General features: G+C 43.9%; 1 protein-coding gene across 5 annotated transcripts in view; it reads right to left on the reverse strand.

The window, feature by feature from the left end:
• Nucleotides 1–1,760: 1,760 nt before the first annotated feature.
• Nucleotides 1,761–18,198, reverse strand: part of LOC144144811 (neprilysin-2-like) — a 28,478-nt gene continuing 12,040 nt past the window's right edge. For 3 of the 5 annotated variants that reach the window (XM_077676319.1, XM_077676316.1, XM_077676317.1), the window contains 15 exons: nucleotides 17,194–17,442; nucleotides 13,927–14,001; nucleotides 13,152–13,282; nucleotides 11,153–11,393; nucleotides 10,956–11,054; nucleotides 10,782–10,859; nucleotides 9,041–9,150; nucleotides 8,356–8,414; nucleotides 8,062–8,113; nucleotides 7,922–7,992; nucleotides 6,981–7,111; nucleotides 4,900–4,968; nucleotides 2,773–2,871; nucleotides 2,601–2,692; nucleotides 1,761–1,912 (listed from right to left, as the gene is read on the reverse strand). In XM_077676319.1, the coding sequence (XP_077532445.1) occupies nucleotides 1,807–1,912; nucleotides 2,601–2,692; nucleotides 2,773–2,871; nucleotides 4,900–4,968; nucleotides 6,981–7,111; nucleotides 7,922–7,992; nucleotides 8,062–8,113; nucleotides 8,356–8,414; nucleotides 9,041–9,150; nucleotides 10,782–10,859; nucleotides 10,956–11,054; nucleotides 11,153–11,393; nucleotides 13,152–13,282; nucleotides 13,927–14,001; nucleotides 17,194–17,442 (1,662 nt within the window). In that variant the 3' untranslated portion in view covers nucleotides 1,761–1,806. The remainder of the gene's footprint in view (nucleotides 1,913–2,600; nucleotides 2,693–2,772; nucleotides 2,872–4,899; nucleotides 4,969–6,980; nucleotides 7,112–7,921; nucleotides 7,993–8,061; nucleotides 8,114–8,355; nucleotides 8,415–9,040; nucleotides 9,151–10,781; nucleotides 10,860–10,955; nucleotides 11,055–11,152; nucleotides 11,394–13,151; nucleotides 13,283–13,926; nucleotides 14,002–17,193; nucleotides 17,443–18,198) is intronic. The other 2 variants (XM_077676318.1, XM_077676321.1) reach the window with 2 other exon arrangements.

The following is an 18,198-nucleotide window of genomic DNA, read 5'->3' on the forward strand; positions in this document are numbered from 1 at the left end:
TGAAAACAGCCGGGATGTACATAAAAATTTACTAAGCAAGAGGTAGCGATTAAGACGAAAAATCAAAACTTTGTTATTTTGTCGAAAATAAAAAAAGTCCATAGCCATGAACTTTAGCATGTCTTTGTCCTCACGATGAATTCTGCTGATGTCACATCTAATATATCCACCGCTTATTTGCTTCAGCGAGCTTTTCAAAAATCAAACAAACGGCTACACAAACAAACGTCTAAACAAACGCCACAACCGCCAGCGAACAACTAGTACGCATATTTCCAGGTATGAAATTAATTTATTTTTAAGGCATCATGACGTCTTCAGTGTGGGTGCTCCGCTAGTTCATAACCTTTTGGTGTTGAGTCAACTTTCTTGCATCTTCGTCTCCTCGTAGCCCGGTCTTGGCGCTTCTACTCATTCAACTCTTCTCTTCTTTACCCCCCTTATATACTGTCTGAACCAAGGCGTTGGGAGTGAACGTAGAACATTACGATAAGGTGTTAGAGGTCGATCAACAACCTTAGTGAAGCTGGTCTTGAAGTTACATCATGGTTCTTACGTCTTCTTCGTGTTTTGGGTATCAGAGGTTTGCTACATCCGTGAGGTTAAAAATGCCATTGTTCAGCTTAGTAAGTTTATACCAGTTTTTCGGCCGTATACTCGCTCGTAAGAAGAAAACCTGTCTCCCACGTCACGGTTGCCGGTACCGTTGAAAAACGCCTTTTGACTGATGGCATCCATGGCGATGGTTGATGGATGGCGTCAACGGGGGTCACGGCCATCGGAAGCTTCCGGCTGCGAGATCTAGGCTGTACGACTGACTGTTCACCTAGAACCCCAGTTCCTCCAGAAATTGAAAAGTGGTTTAATTTCAGGGCAAATGAGTCCGCGGAAGAGGGACTGAAGCACAAGCAGTCCGAGGTGAACCGTCCGGTGCTCTCGAGTCGTAACGCGTGGTCAGGATCTGGTGATGATAGTTGTAGGACGGTGTCGCATACCCATGCAGGGATTGGACCGTCGTTCATAAAATTGATTAGGGCGGATTAAGATGGATTAATTGATTTAATTGTTCAATTAATGCACCTTAATCCACCCTAATGACTTTTATGATTAATCAGTGAGATTAGTGGGAGAGGCCGTTGCTCTGCAGTGGCCGTAGATAGGCTGGTGATGATGATGATGAAGATGGATTATGGTTGGATTAAGGGGAAGGAAGATGGATTAAGGTGGATGAAAGTAGAGTGTATGGATTAAGAACAGTAAAATAGCGTGGCTGTTGTGTCGGCGGGTAGACCTGTATATAAAAGGCACCCGTCACAATAGTACACCAGGCTTTCACCTTCGAAGCATGTAGGCAGACTTAAGTGTCCCTGGAAATTTTTACGTGGAGGAGTGAATAGTTTGTCGGTGTCAGATTTAACACTTTCTCAACCGCCACATCCAGCGGTATTTTTTTTATCCGAGGAGGGAGCAAGCTCTCACATGTACCATTCGTACTGGTCGACCTATACCTCTACTGCGGATACTACTGGGCTTTACATGTCATAAAAAGAGTGTACACTACTGTAACAATATTTGAACCGAGAGTATAACGCTTATTTTTATGAATAAACTATGTTGCACACAAAGCCATGGTACCCCATCTCTAGGAACACAGTGGTTCTTACACACTTGTTCGAGTTGTAAGATTTTCTAACTAACTTTCATAAAAGCACGGAAATGTCAGCAGCAGTGAGGAGAAGAAACACGTATACACATATAAATTTATGTTGAACAGGTTTATTGCTTGCATAACTGAGCCAAAACATTTTACTCTGCATAGATTTCCGGGGGCATGAGCCGGCATTCTTCCTTTATTTTCCCACATTTGAATGCACTCCGAAAACCGTTATAGCCTTTGACAACGTCATTTAATCTGCGAAAAAAAAAAAATACAATTGCAAAGGAAGCTGTTGGTCATGTGTGTTCACTATTGAGTTTCTATAGGCAGTAATGTCAATGAATTGCCGGAAGATGAAAAGGATCGAAGCAATTCTACTAAGTGACTCTCTAACAATACTGCTCGCTTTCCTGTTGCAAGAGTTAGAGTGACACCCTAGACTCGCGCTGCTACTAACAATTTAAGTATCCATCACGTACAGTCTGGAACAAAAGGTATGTTATGAAACGGTTGCCTGGCCTCCGTCAAGCTGCCTCCCAGCTTTTAGACAGGGTACCGTCTAGGAATCATTTTTGAAAAATAAAGATTTAATTGCAATTGAAGAGTTTGCTTATATAACTTCGACAATAGAAATATTTCACCGTTGCGATTAGAACATATTTTGATTCACAAGTAATCTCACACCATTCTCTGAAAGGAGTGGTGTTAGATGTAGTTCATCACTTGTGGTTCATCCCGCTAAGCCCCTAAAGGGAAAACTAAATTAATTGGGACGGCTGCCTCGGCAGTCCGTAAACTTTGTCTCTGACTGTACATTTATGGGCGCAGTTTTATACCGACAGTATAAAAACTTTGTCGTGTTCTCTGACTGAATGAAGAAAACAAGAAAGCCTACATTAGTGGCGCAAGAAATGAGAAGTTAATTTATGATGGGCACACGAACCTTTCCTTGTAGCCATCTGTTGGTTGTTTTACTAAATGACTGTCGGATCGGCCAACAACCAAATTTTTAGGAAGACGGAAAGGACAGAATAGCTGTAAAAAGAAACGATTTGTGTCAGCGCTTTTATGTTTATCAGACTACAGTTATTTGTTTCGGAAAGCTAATTACGCACGTTTCCCAATGCGAGAAAGAAGATCTTCTCTTCCGCGTCAAATTCTGTTCCTGGAAGCAAGCGAGGCCTTGTGTAATTACGGTCGCTGGCTCTTAATGCCTGGAAAAAACAAAAAGAAAACACCCGAAGCCCATGGTAAGCAAGTATTCCTTTTTATCAGAGGTGTTAAGTGAGTGACTGAGCGAGGATTAGATAACATGAGCTTTTATGAGTTTACCCAACGAGGGGTGGCGGATTTTTCATGGCAGAGAGGACATAATAATGACGCACGTTTTTTTCCTTATAAAGCAATTAAAATTGAGTTAATTGGAAACATTAAATGAACAAATAGCGCAATAAAACGTATGGCTTGCAACTAACAGTTTTGTGTGTGCTCACTCTGCAAATTCAAGAAAAAACAAAGCAGCGCAGGTTCATGGGTTCAATTCGCGGCCGCGGCGGTTGCTTTTCTGATGGAGGCAAAAAGCGAAAACGTCCGTGTGTTTGAGATTTCGTCGCACGTTAAAGATCCCCAATTAATCTGGAGCCTTCCGCTATGGCGCGGGTCATCTCCTGTGTAGCGTCGGCGCGTTAAACCCCATATTCAATCAATCAATAAAAAAAAAATCGGGCATGGTGCGAGAGCCAGTCGCACATCGTATACACGCTGAGTACTCTATGTTTACAATATAAACGATTATATTATTATTTGAGGTAAACCATTCCTGATTTAAAGAAAAGCGCGACCATGATTCATTAAAGTTAAGGCTTGATTTAGTTCGAACATCGTTTAGTTGCCGCTTCGTTTTTTGACGCTGGTGGAGGGTGCGTGGTTATGTTATGTCAAACATTATTTAACAAAAAAGAACACAAGAGAACAGAACAAAATAAAACAGATCAAAACAGAACAATACAGGACGAAACAAGACAACAGAACAAAACAAAACAGAACGAAACGAAACGAAACAGAACAGAACAGAACAGAACAGAACAGAACAGAACAGAACAGAACAAAACATGACAGAACACAACCAAACAAAGCATAACAGAACAAAACAGAACAAAACAGAATAAAACAGAACAAAACAGAACAGAACAGAACAGCACACAACAAAACAGAACAAAACAGAGCAGAGCAGAGCAGACAAACACGATGAAAATGCCGCCCGGTATGCGCGATTTTTATATGAGGTTGTGAACCCTGGTGACTGGAGCTAGTTTTATAAACATGAAATGTAATATTTGTGGTTTTGCGACTACCTTGATATCGTATGTGGTGGGAAAAAAGCCTTAGAAAGCTCGATCCTGCTTCTACAGTCAATTCTGCGTGCAGAATAAGCGATTCAGGACCCCCCACTTTCGTCAGCGCGAAAGGATGGGACGAAATGGTGAACACACAGGACCAGCGCTGAACTAACTACTGAATGATTTATTTGGACAGGGAAATGAGACACAAAAATTCGCACACAAGTAACAAAAGAAGAATTAATGATAACAAATATCGAAGCCACACTTTATCAAGAAATGCCACTTCACAATCAAGTAGGCAATTGACGGTGTGCTAATGCAACTGTCACCATTTTTCCAGATAGCGAAGGTTTCTGCAAGTCCCCTTGTGCATTTCTTGACGTGTACAATCTCGACAGTTCGGCGGCAAAATTCAGGGAAGCAGCCAATAAATAAATCATTCAGTTGTTAGTTCAGCGCTGTTCCTGTGTGTTCTCGGTCTCGCCCCGTCCTTTCGCGCAGTTGAAAACGATGCCGAACCAACTGGCCCAGATTTTCCACTTGTGTATTTAGGAGCCGGCGCTGAAATGCACGCTCGCTCATCGTAACCTTTTGTTTTCAACAGCCGGTGCTCGTTATAGTGTCTTCCGTTGAGATATATCGTTGCCCATAACATAGTTCCGTCCGCAGGAATGCACAGCAGGAACAAAGCTTTTTCATCCAGCGGCCGGGGTATGTTGTTGGCACCGAACGAACATGATTGCGAGTTTCCAATTAAACTGACGAGACTACGGCCGCGGTCTGCCAAATTAAGTTACGGCTGGCTCAAACACTCCATTGTTACGCATTTGAAAGATAATGGGGTGAAATATACAAATAAGAAAACATAAAACATAACAGCGTATGCTGGCGTACGCTCACCATATACGCCGCCCGTATTGCAACATAGTCCCGGAAAAGGGCTCTGCTTTTAGTCTTCTTAAACTCCTTCTGAAAAGCAACAAAGTTTGATAGAAGTCCTTCTGACAAAGAATATGGCGGCTTCGACAGTGGGAAAAAGCAGAAATGTTGCAATACAAAGTGAAGGTCGTGTATGGATACACCAACCGGATTAAACTGCTCATGTTGAATAAAAGGAGGTTGTAATTTCATGTTCAGGCATTGTTTTATTTTGTATTTAGGCCACTAAGGTGTCTTATGTGTAATGATTGGCCAGTTGCACTCAAGCCCCCACTGACAATGTGCTCAAGCTGCCGTCACGCCACGCCTACATACTTTGGCAAACATAAGGCCTTTCGACGCCTAAAACAGCCTAATTGCCAATAAAATTTCAGAAGGCCTTTGCTTCACATAGCACAAGCCTTCATCTCCACTAAAAACCGTTCACGGTAACGAGTGTATTGCATGCAGGCTGCTGGCAATGGCGCAGGCGTTCTGCATCCATTAATAAAGTTTTTTTGTCTACGTTGCATCCTGTTTTAAACGCACTTAATCATATCTTAACCCTCACTCGTGACTTCATTCTCTGTTTGATTCAGTCTCTTTTTGCCTCCCTCCGAAGGCCGCCTCTCAGTGCCCAGTGACATGTTTGCTCTGTGATATTATTTATTCTAGCTGGAAAAAGGTGTGCTGCAAAGGACAGCAACATTAGGCAGCAAAGACGCTAAAGATTGACCCTGCACGGTGCAAGCAGAGAGACAGGAGAGAGCTGTCTGGTTAGCAAACTATGCCACCCGGAAGAAAGTGGTAGCTGGTGACATTTGCAAATATCCTCCACAAATCATAGATATCGCAGCAAACAAGTCAGTACCGCTGGCGCACTGCAAAGAAACGTGAGCAACGGACATAAAAAAATGACAAGAACGGCAACACTACGACGGAAACACGCTGCGGTCATGTTTGTGGCTCAGATGTCGTTTACATGAAGACATCACGCGCATAGACCTGCGTACATGCATGTTTAAGTGTAAAATTGCTATGCCCGGAAATAAAACACACCTTGGTCATAATATTACGTGTAGAGAACCAGCGTAGACAGACGAACCCCCACTAGCAATTCGATTTCGATTAGTGAATCTTTAAAAGTTTAGCACAGTAAACTACAGGCTATCTGCATCTTACTAGAACTGCGAACTGCGCGACCTGCTGTTCGAACCATGTAAGTGATCGCCGTTCCCATCTGCAAGAGCTGCTGGGCTACCACAAGGTTACCACGTGTTTGGTTTACTTTGCGGGTTTTGTGTACCCAGAATATGCGAAACATGGCAATAACAATAATGGCCGACATATTGGGCGATGCCACCAAGGAAGGTCAAGTGAATGGCCAGGTTACCGCTGTCAGAATCCAGCATACGGCTAGAGTGTGTATTTCCGGGTAGTCTAAGCCATGAGTATTTTACCCTTTTTTAGCACCCTGACTTCGTCATAAAGTATGATCTTTAATTTCAAGACTAGGTCAGTTTTTTTTCCCGGTCAAAGAATCTTCGTTACGGCCAGGGCTTATAACGTGCCTTTGAGGGTAACGACATTTCAAAAAGCTGCCAGGCATATCCGATACAAGACAAAGGTACGCCGGAAATGTGTATAAGTTATCTCACTGCAGTTATTTCCATCTCCCGTAATCCCCCCATTTCACTATAGTCGACATCATCCTATATTTCACATCAATCTGTCATCTCACTCTCCTCGTGTGGCGTAGCAAGCCGTGCTGTTAACAGGGCTTAAATCTTTATTTTTTGTTAAAAAGCTGCCTCTCCATCAGAAAGCTGTTCCTATTAAATGCACGGGGTTCATTGAAGACAGGTGAGCAACGAACACAGTGTAAGTCAACAGCAATACAGCAACAGCAACAGTCAGGACGACATCGAAAACCATTATTGAAGGGAAAATAATGTACCAGCAAATTTACAACAAAAAAGAATTCAAGCCAAAACCTTAAAACCATTTTTGACTTCTAACCAAAGGCGCGAAAGTAAAGCCGGGAAAGTATCATGGTCACTTACGTTTTTGTCGGTGCATTCTTCATTCTTCAAACAATTTGAAGCCTTGCAGAAATTTTTGCGGGTGAGGTCATCCCAAAATTCCTCGACAACAGTCTCGTTGCTGGGTTTGTTCCCGATGTAGGCTATTTTTTCTGGTAAAGAACAACCAACAACAACACGCCACTCTTGCATTTCGCCAAATGTGTGCACTTTCTGCACAGAGCCTGGCGGTATTCCACCAACGAATATACCTCTAACACAGGGAAGTTTCTTGGCACACTCGCTTTTATGAACTATTATTTGGTAATCAAAATTCAGATGACTTTTATGCTTCGTTTCTGCTTACAAACGCGGTAATGTTATCCAGCCGCGTTCGCATCGCATAAAATCTTTCCGAGGGGGAGGGGCGAGAGCTTTCCATTTAAGGCCCCTAAATTTCCTCTCCCACTCGCACGCTACATGTTGGGGAAGCTCCTCACGTTCCCGGGGGAATCGGTAAGTCCCTCAAGGTGGATGCTTTGCTCATGGTCAACGCCACCGCTAGCTTTACTGCGACACGGGTCCTTATTTACGCTCTGCGTTAATATATAATTACTTGTTAACTAATAATAATTGTTTAACTAACAACAAACGAAAGCACAAGCGAGCATTGCTTTTCACACCAGGCTAAGCTGGCTCTGTTTTTGGCGTTTCCTATAATTACGTCACTGCTGTCCTCTAGCGGGAAATTTTAACGCTCTTGAACATTTGTTCTGATATATTGGTAAAAGAAAAACACTCGTCGGTGCAGGAAATAAATTTATCAATTCATCTTTGAACGAACTAAGGACGTATTCAGTCGTCATGGTCTTTTTAAGGATAATCAAGTTCCCAGCCCTCTTGGTCACCCCGGAGCGCTTTCCAAGAAAGGTGAAGAACACCAAGTTACGCACGCGGTGTTTAGTTCGCAAGCTCGCACGTACCATCGAACCTGTCAAGGGCGTTAGCAATCAGAAGCCCTAGGAAAGTCCCGATTGTTCCGAAGTTCAGGGACCTGTGAAGGAGTGACAAGAACTTTGAGCGCCAGCTGAACCATACTTGGGGCAAGTAACAAAGAGGTTACCTTGGCATGGGCGGTCTCTTGTAATGAGAGATGAGTGCTGCAGCTGGGTACACTGCAACGTGCAACGATAGATCAACAGTAGATAAATAGTTTACAGATATATATATATATATATATATATATATATATATATATATATATATATATATATATATATATATACACACACACACACACACACTGGGATGCCGCTAGCCCAGCTCCCTGTGAGATGCAGGGATGCAAAGCTGTTAGGGTAATCTAATTAATGCCTGGATCATTATGAAAAAATAAAACGCCGATGTGGCAACGTACCCAGCGTGTCGATTCGTTCAATGTAGAATGCATGAGAATACAGCACGAAGAAGGAGTACCTGTAAAAATTAATTCAGAAAAACAAACAGATGCGGTTGTCAGTGTACAATGCAAAAAAAAAAGAGACAACTAAGCATTGCTAAATGTTAGTACACGGCATGTAACGAAGAGCACTACATTCGCAGCGCTATAAATGTTTATTTCATGAGCGCTAGGGGTGCCGACGACAAGAGAAAAAAATACCCCCCCCCCCTCACCCCCTTCCCCGCTGCCTGAACGAAAACTTTGTTCATAGTGTGAACAACGCTTCCGTTCGGGTGTCTGAAATGTCATTACATCATTTTATTTTTCTCTTTTAGTCGGCGTATTTGCGTTTCATAAATGTTCATTCCCGACAATACGGGCGTCTGCCGAAGCCTTGATTTCAATTTTAAGTGAAGCCGTTTTTTTCTGGGAATGTATTTTTGCTAAACATTTTTAAAGCTGAACTGTCTTAGCTATGAAAAATAGTAGTTGAAGAGTGGATGGCTATCACATTGTTCGACTGCGGAGATGCTAAGATTGAACTTTCTTGTGGCGGAATGGTAACAAATCCTACTGATATGATAAAAAATATTCATTACATTCTCTCACGTCATCACCTATTTTTGAGCGTGAATTGTGGACAAAAAATAGCTCTGCTTACTCTTTATCTACGAAATCCGGCTTCAGTTTCTGCAGCGTCTGGTAAAAGTAGTTTTGCTTCATCCAAAAGTAGTGTTCAACATAAGATACGTTTTCACTCAGGTTTGGGATCTGAAACAAGCCAAATTTATCCGCTGCGGTTCCATGTTACAATTCTTCTGTTATTGTTTTTATACTACGCATACTTTTCCGGCTGTTATTTTAGAACGACACCTCCAGCTTTCTTTTTTGGAAGACTCTTCGCGCAAAACTAACCATTTTATGTGCGCGCATGGGTGCATGTGTGTGCGCGCGTGCAGGTGTATGTGTGCGAATCTACGCGCGCGTGTGTGAAATTGGCGATATCTTGACACAGCCATTGTTTGTGTCTTTGTTGCTTAGTACGGTGTCTTTACTATAGTATTGACCGATAGGGATGCGGGATAGGATGCGGATTTTTACTGAGAAATCCACAACTTCCATTTTTCAACTACTGACTTTGAACGGCCCTTTCTAATTATTATTGTAAGAAAAAGACCAATCAGGACACCGCTGTAGCGGGATGCTAAAACGTCAATTACAAAAAAAAAAAGAGCTGCAACACTTTTAAGCCAGAAAAAAAATCATAGGTTCAAAAGAAAAAAATGAGAGAAAACATGGCTATTGTAAAAAAAGCGAAGTGTTCGTTTTGTTACAAACTTTGTGATGGAAAGTAAGCGCAAAAACGCAAGACGAAGAAGAGAACTGAACAGGACGACCGCTTTCTTATGAACTTATATGCCATAAAATTGATTCGTACTTAGAATATTTGTGAGAAGCTGTATTTCCTTTGGCAAAAATATTTATTTCAACCATGTCACTTTCCATAGAGGTCTGCATCTTTTGGACATCCTTTGGCCAAGCCAGCACAAAGACGTACTTTCGTCCTACCGTTATTCTTAGGATGGCTCAAATTCCATTTAGTTAGGGAGCTCACACAGTAACTAGTGTCAGATTTCTTGACTTGGGGGGGGGGGGGGGGCGGGACTGCATGGCTTTCACGTAATTATTGCCTGGTAGCAAATTCGAAAATTACGAGAGTTCATACCCTAAATCATTTTCCGTCTATCTAGGTGAAAAACATGCAATACCGAATTTTTGTGGTTAAATCCAGGATGTCTGGGAAAAACTGCTTACTGGTGGCGCCTTTTTTTAATGAAATCACGGAGATATATAAGCAATATGGCCATACAGGTTATGTAGTTTATATATCAAACACTGGTGAAATACTATGCCAGTTATAAGCGGATTGTACTGGCTCCTGAACCAGCCGACCTTGCCGGCCGAATAGAGAACAAAGTTTAAAAGCACCAATCAACAGCTATCATCACTCATCAGAGAAGATAACATGACACCTATTTCGACATGCGAGGGCTTACACCTGCTGTAGTTTTCATATGGCATCGATCACGCACAAGAAAAAGCGTCAGAAGTTTCTAAATGGGCGTCCACTATAATGTTTGTATCACCGTGCGTGTTCGTTCTCAAGCAGGGTGCACAAAGCTCACTGTTGAAAACTACAAGTGACGAAAAGAGCCCATTGGGCGTGTTCGTGCTTCTTTTCGCGCTTCTCTTGTGTCCAAGCGTATACCCTGCCTGCATAGCTCAAAGCCAGATTTCACACCATCACTCCAATTCCATCCAAACTTAACATGTATGCACAATCTCTTTACGTAAAATGGTCTTATCAAAATCAAGACCCAGAAAACAGTACAGCGACTCACAAATCGGTACTCTTCATTCACAACAGCATCGTCAAGCATCCAGTCTGGATATCCGATGATTGCTTTCATGTTGGATAACTGAAATGGGTCAGACGTACCTTTACAGCTACTGTCCCGTTTTGAGCAGAAACAGTTTGCAGGGGCGCTGAGCAAGAGGTTGATTTCAGAACTTACTCGCTGTGTGACCTTCCTTTTGGTCGCATCAGACATCCATTCATTTAAAGCAACAATTCTTTCAATTGATGCCTTGACGAAAGTCAGCATTTTCTTAACCTGGAAATAAGGGATAGAGTTTAGATTTCGCAATGCCTCGTTCCCTACGCCGGCTCTTGAAGGAAGACGAGCTACGAGGAAGAAACGTGCGATCTTACATAGTCTCGGTCGTACTTGTCGAACTTGTACTTGATAAACGTGCTGGCTCCTGCGCTATGCATCACATGTGGATGCAGCAGCTGTCGAAGGCACGCTTCTCCTACGTAGTCCCCTTGCGTCTGTGTTGCTTTGCCGAACGCGCTCTTGGCGTACTGCGAGTAGAGGTCGTGAAGCGGGGTCCCCTCAGCTTCTGCCAGGGACAGAATGAGCGTCCACGCGACGAAGTTCCTAATGGGGGTTCTGCAAAAGGATAGTAGTCAAATTTCAGCTTCTAAAAAGCCCTGCCTAATGTTATGAATGAAGCGTCTCCATCGAGAGCCGTGTCACCTGATATTAGTTGCAAGGGCAGGCCTAGTGAAGCCTGAGAATCGAACCGTCCCCCCTCCCACCTCTCCCCTGAGAAAAAAACACTTCATTTTTTGTGAATGAATAAACAACTAGCCTTGCCTATCAGAGTCTGCTACGCCATAGAGAGGGGACCTCAGTGTGCGGATGGCCTCTCTATGGGCACCATGCGCCAGGGGTTGCATGAAATCCGCCACGGCTCATCTTACTGAGTCTTGTGAGAGAGTTGATGGCGTTTCTGGTGCATACAATGAATGGCTAACATCAGCAGCTTTCTTATAAACCTTCATGCCATAATGTTGGCACAATAACCGTCGAATGCGCTCAGGGGTGTCTGCCGCGTTGCGAGAGCAGTCGCACCCCAAAAAATAAAATACAATAACACAGCTGCTTTTAGAGCGTCGTATTCACGCTCTACCCTATCTGAGAGCAATAATAGTAATTATGAAGACGACGACAATAAAAATAACTGTTAACTATTGCCGCGCGTTCTTGGAGTGGGTGCCTGCCTTTAGGTTAATCTTCTCTAAGGTACAACTCAAACAAAGTATCTAGGAGCTGGACAGAGGAGAGGGAAAAGCAAAGCAAAGAGCCAAGGCCCCGCCCCCACTTCGAGTGCCCCTTTCTTCGCGCTCGTCTGCATAGCGCTGTAAAAAGACGTCTTTTAGTACACGTCGCCTTGATCGACCACGTGCAATGCGTTAATACTGGGTTATGCCGTGGTTATGCGCTCCTTGGTTATGCAAGAGAAGCTTGCTTTAGGGAGTCTTTGGCAGTTGATAAGAGAAAAAAACTGTGGTTGATTACTCTGTCATAGGAATAGGTAAAACACAAAAGTGAAATGTGCAGCGAAATCTGCAGCTGAGCATGATTTGGAGTCGGCGGCTGTCTTGTGGGTGTGCTTGGCGAGCGACATCCTGCTGGCGGGGGACTTCGGCAAAGGTGTACTGGCGTCATTTCCGTGGCGGATATGACGTCAGTAAAATCTTGGTGCATCCCGACATAAAACACTTTTGTGTTAAAATATAAAACCCGAGAACTAACAACCCCAAGTATAACGAACTCTTCAGTACTAAAGGTTGCTTTCCCGCAAGAAGACACTGTGTGCAGGGGTGCACCCTTTACAGGCCGCTTGCTTCGCTATAATGGCATCACTTCCGTGACGGATATGACCTCAGTGAAATGTTGGCGTATCTGGGAATAAAACACTTTCGCGTTAAAATAGACACAGCTGGCCCATCCTCCTTGTTACGGTAAACTACGCACAATAACGAAGCTTGTAGACTAAAAAACGTATAAAGACAAACGCGCAATGCGGGGATAAAGGTCACCCGTAAATACACAAAAGAAATTCGAAAGCCACCGTCAATATCCTCATTGGGAGAAATAATTATTTTCCTTATCCTACTCCACCCTCTAGTCTGTCACGCACAATCTTTTTGGCAAATCTTTTAGCTGCACATGAAGCTGATGTTGAGACATATTATCCCGAATCGTTTTTCTCCTTTCACGAACTCAAACAAGCTGTCAATTGGGCAAATGTTTTTATTTTACAATAAACAAAATCCAGTTGAAATTGGTTGTAGGTGACGGAGGCCTGTATAACTCCTATCGTGTAGTCACGGGCACGGGATTGAAGGAAAGAGAACTTACATATCCTTGACGCTGCTTATCAGGTAGTGAACACCTATGTAGTAGTCCGGGTGCTGCAGCGTCACCTGAACATCCTCAGTCAACCTGATTCCTGCTGCAGCGAGGTCCTTTTGTAGTGCCTGCATTGTAACCTAGCAGACAAGACGGTACAAAGATAGTGTCAGCTCTTCCATCTGTTTTGAACGTCTTTTTCTTGTTTTGCACTAGCCGCGTATCCGGCATAGAACAGTCGGGTGACCCGCTGGAAGAATCCAACGGGCTACCCGGGCAGAAAAAGCACGCGCCTACCGGTACTGAGGAGGTCACCGAGCTGCTCTAGCTCCTCCTTGACTTGGTTACTGCAACTTGCGTCTTTTAACAGAATTAATCAGCGCGCGTAGTGCAGCTTTCGACGTAATATAGTGACAACAGTCAGCGTGTGAGAGAATTTCCTGTGGGTGTTCGGGCACCATATCTTCTTTTTTTTCTGAATTATCCAGCCAAATCCAATGCAGTTCGCGTTAAACTCGACGCTCTTATTCTTCCGCAGTGCCGTTTTTATTCTTTGCTAAAGCCCAGCTGTATGGTGTCCAAGTTACTTGAGACATCTGAAACTGCTTGAGATTCTCACTAACATACTTGTTTCTGCGTTATATTACGCCACCCTGTCATTTTATTCATTACAACCACTATTGCGGCACCTCTCAAACCAACCTTTAGGCTTCCTGCACCTTCTCGCAATACCGGGGTTTCGCTCTTATTTAATATACAAAAAAGTCTTTAACATATTACTTACAGTGCGAGCAAGCAGATAGGTGCCGCTGGAAATGTCGTTGAGGTTGATTTCCTGAAAGCGAGCTCGCGCCGACAGCTGAAAATAAGAGACGCTTACCAACAATCTGTACCAGAATCAAGAAAGTTGCTACAGTGAAAGCTCGTTAATTAGAACTCGGTTAATTCGAACTAACGGCCTGGTCCCGGTACCACCCTGGATATTTCAATGGGGGAAAACTCCCGATAATTCGAACGGGGAGGTATGCAGAACGGTTAATTAGAACAGGGATCCCCGGGTTTCCATCGCTCCTCAAAGAAGTCGTCCCAGAGGGATTACAATGTTTTGCAGATCCAAATCAAACGAAATTTACTAGAGATGCAAATCAACTAAACAAAAAAACAACAGCCATAGCGCGCGTTACGCTGCGGCTGAGACAGCTTATTTCGCTTCCGCAGCGGGCGCCGCGCCGCCGGCCCAGTGCTCCGGCGCATGCCGTTTCAGGTTGTCTTTGTGACGTGGACGCTGCTCTGGACCCCACAAGCGTGTACAGTCAAACCCGGTTATAGCTAACTGCAACATGCGTCACGATTAGTTCGATATATCCAATAGTTCGATATAGCCAAACCCGCCTATAACGAGTTTCTTGTTACGAGTTCGCAATACGCGGGAATCCCCCCGCCATCTCCGCATGCAGAAACGAACAAAATAAAGTACGCCATTACCATACAAAAACACATATTACTCTGTGCTTCTCCAACTTCAAACGACGCCCAGCCCATATCTCCTTGTACTGCTTCGTTAGTTGTTTTTCCATGTGCGCCTAAGGCCAAACGTCCTACCATTCTCTGGTTCACTTAAAGGCCTGATAGAACGTCTGATTTTAAGCAGAGTACAGCATTCGCAAATGTGAGACCTGGAACCATTACTCCATTCCACATTCCTCTCACTACTTCATATTTGTTATACCCCCACAGAGCTCTATGCTTCATTATAGCTGCGTTTCGGTCTCCCTTACCCTTAAGTTGCTCCTCGTGAGTTCTTAAGTAGTTATCCCCTTCGTTTATCCACAGTCCCAAATATTTATATTCCTTCACTCTGGGTAATTCGCCTTGCTGGATAGACACTGCGTCAGTGGTAGCGTCATTGAAAACCATTACTCCTGATTTTTCTGCACTAAACTTTAACCCGAGGTCGGTGGCTTCCTGGCCGCTAATATTTATTAGCCATTGCATATCGGTCTGGTTATCAGCTAAAATTACCGACTTGTCAACCGTATAAACGATGAAAAGTGTGCTAATTGGAGCCAGTCTACGCAGTGCAAGCAAAAACGGGAGCTGACAAATTCACTTCAGTGTCCCTTTAAATCACTGTTACTTTACCGCTTTGATTGCGCCCTAATATTTCAAAGAGAAAAAATTGGCGCACCTAGCGCCAGTGGTGCAAGGCTGGAGAAACAGCAGAGATAGGGGTCGATCTAGCTTCTCCCCATGACTGACAGAGGATCCCAGGAGCGAGAAAGCAGCAAGACTCCAGTAGTGCAAAGCCACTTTCGACGGCACTGTATAAACATCCCCCTCGCGAGGGGCACGATCAAATGCAGAGCATTTCCGGGGGCGCACGACGTTAAGTAGTTTGCGTTACGTTAATGTTGTTGCACTTGTGGCAACTGCTGACGAGAGAGCGCTCGTCAGCAGTAATTTGAATGAGTCAACGATATAAGGCGCGTTCGTAGCGTACCATTCTGTGTCGGCTTTGTGGAGCAGTGGGTAGAGCAGCATGTACATTGCGTTCCGCCCGCAGGGTCGAGGGATCGAAACCGGGCGGCGGATAGAATTTTTTTTTATATAGTAGGGACAACGACGTTGCGGACTACGGACGTCAACGCGGGTGACATCGTGAGTTACTGAAATGCTCTGCATTTAAAAACAATCGATTTATAGCAAATAATGAAGCTACGTTCCGCCTTAACGCCTTAACTGCCTACTTCAAAAAAAAAAAAAAGCGGTGGTTTTTGTTTTCCCTTTCGTTTTGGCAGCGTCAACTAGCACAGCATTCTTTACACGAGTCATTGTTTGCACCAGTTCGAGTCCGTGTCCTTAAAATATTGGCGGAGGACATAGACTGCCGAAAGCACTTCCTTAAGCGTCGGAAGGCTTTCACTCGCGACATCCTCTGCCTCCTCGGTGCTTTTCATCAGTATTACGACGGTTCTTCTGACGGTGCCCGCGTCCGAGGGGCTTACAGTGACGGCAACGTCGTCGTCGACACTCACGAAATCCTAGAAGGACGCTCCTTTCAGCACAGCATCGGCAAGGTTGGCGAGCTGCCGCCTTGGTCCGGACTCACTGACTGGGCGGGTTCCGTCGTGAGTTCCGCGCGTCAGAAACAGTTACGGAAAGCGTCGGGCGTCATGTCACTCCATACGAGGCGCAATGTCTCAGTCGCGGGCCTTTGCTCAGCGGTCGCGGCCAATCAACATCTCAATCGCCGCTCCGAGACCGTGCATTTTGGCGGCCATTCTAAGCATGCCGAGTTCGTTATATCAGATGTGAAGTTCGTTATAAGGAATATGTTTCGCGTTTATCTCCGTAACTGATTTATTTTTGTTCGATATATAGCATAATTCGCACTATCCGGGTTCGTTATAGTCGGGTTTGACATGTAGTAGCGCCTAATTCTCGATAAAAAGTCCAGAGGTAGCTTCTTTGTGTTCCGCCCGCGCAGTGTGGCGCGATGTCCATTCATTCTAGCGCCCGCCCGCTAATTCAAACTCCGCTTAATTCGAACAATTTTATGGTCCCCTTGGAGTTCGAATTAACGAGATTTTACTGTATCTCCACGGTGATATAAGTTGTCACCAAAGGCGTAGCCAGTGGGGGTGTTTCGGTCTCAGAACAACCCCATAAATTTTCCGACCTGTGCATTATCCCTCTGTCCCCTCCTCTTTTCTGCCTTTTTTCGTCCACGCTGTTCACACTCTGCACGGGTATATTAATACGTAAAAACAAAATAACAAAATTACAAAAGAATACGAAAATGAAGTTATATTTGCGCACAGGCTATATTTCCTTGTTTCTTTTTCTTTTTTTTTGCTGGTGGTGTATGACACCCCCGAAAAAATATTTCTAGCTGCGCCACTGCTTGTCACGTATAATTTCATTTTTTAAGAAATAGTTCTGTATAACATGCTATGCTTAAGCGTCATTTAGACGAACAAGATGTGGCGTAAATACCGCAGCCCAAACAGTACAAAGAATAACTTAGTACTGAAAGCCATGCATCGCTTACCTTAGCTAAAGCGGTTTCAACCAATAGAATTCCATCGGCCACCAGCACAGCAGCAGGTCTGGTAACGTTGGGATTCAATAGATTTATGGCTTGTACAATGAACTCCTTGTAGTGAATTAGTTGTTGATCCGTTGCATGCACGTTCTTATTCTTTGGTTCTGAAGTCTTTCGTGTCCTGTCAATGTCGTTAGATGAAGTCTTTTCTCTTCGCGTGCCAACCAGGATGGAAGATGTTCTTGGTTTCGTTATCTGAAGGAGAGCGAGCAAAATATAGTTTGCATTACAAAAGTAACCTTCAGTAATTTCAAATCTATTTATCAAAACACTCTAACACGCTTCCTGTAGTCATAAACCTGACGTATATTGCTCTCTCGATGGATATAATGTTCGATTTCATCGCTCACAGTTGGATTCAAAATAATTGCGTAAGCTGCATTTTAGGGGCTCGGGCTGTTGGCGACTGATGTCGTCGTCGTAACCGTCGTCTCATGTAGCCACGGTACTAAAACACCGGGACACTCGTTTACGCCTCGTGATAGAGAACTTCGTCCTTCAAAGACAAGAGACTTTTACAGCAAAGCTGTATACCTCTACCCACCAACGGCTTCATCTCCGTTGGAAAAAACGCCAAGACGCCAAAAATACACTTATGCACTGCATGTTCGCCCTTCCCCATGTTTCACGTTAATGGAGATGGCCCAGGATTTTTGGATTTGGTGCGGCTTTGAAGTACTGCAACATCTGTGGATGTTTTTTTGTAAGGCTTGTGCTAGCATGAAGGCTTTCGGCAAGTAAATTCAAATACGCTATTAAACATGTTTTGCATTAAAATGGAAGTGCGTGGCTGATTCTGATCCTTTCTTTTGCGATGAAATATTGCTACCGGGGTCACATTGTAGAACTGTAAGCTTGAATCAAAATAGCCTGGACAACCAGAAGATTAGAATATTTTACAGAAGTATGCTGTCTACAGGTTTGGTTTCCGACATTCCTAATGCTTAATCT

Source organism: Haemaphysalis longicornis, unplaced genomic scaffold (genome assembly GCF_048455015.1).
Source record: "Haemaphysalis longicornis isolate Haplotype H1 unplaced genomic scaffold, Haemaphysalis longicornis Haplotype H1 scaffold_7, whole genome shotgun sequence".
NCBI classification, from domain to species: Eukaryota; Metazoa; Arthropoda; class Arachnida; order Ixodida; family Ixodidae; genus Haemaphysalis; species Haemaphysalis longicornis.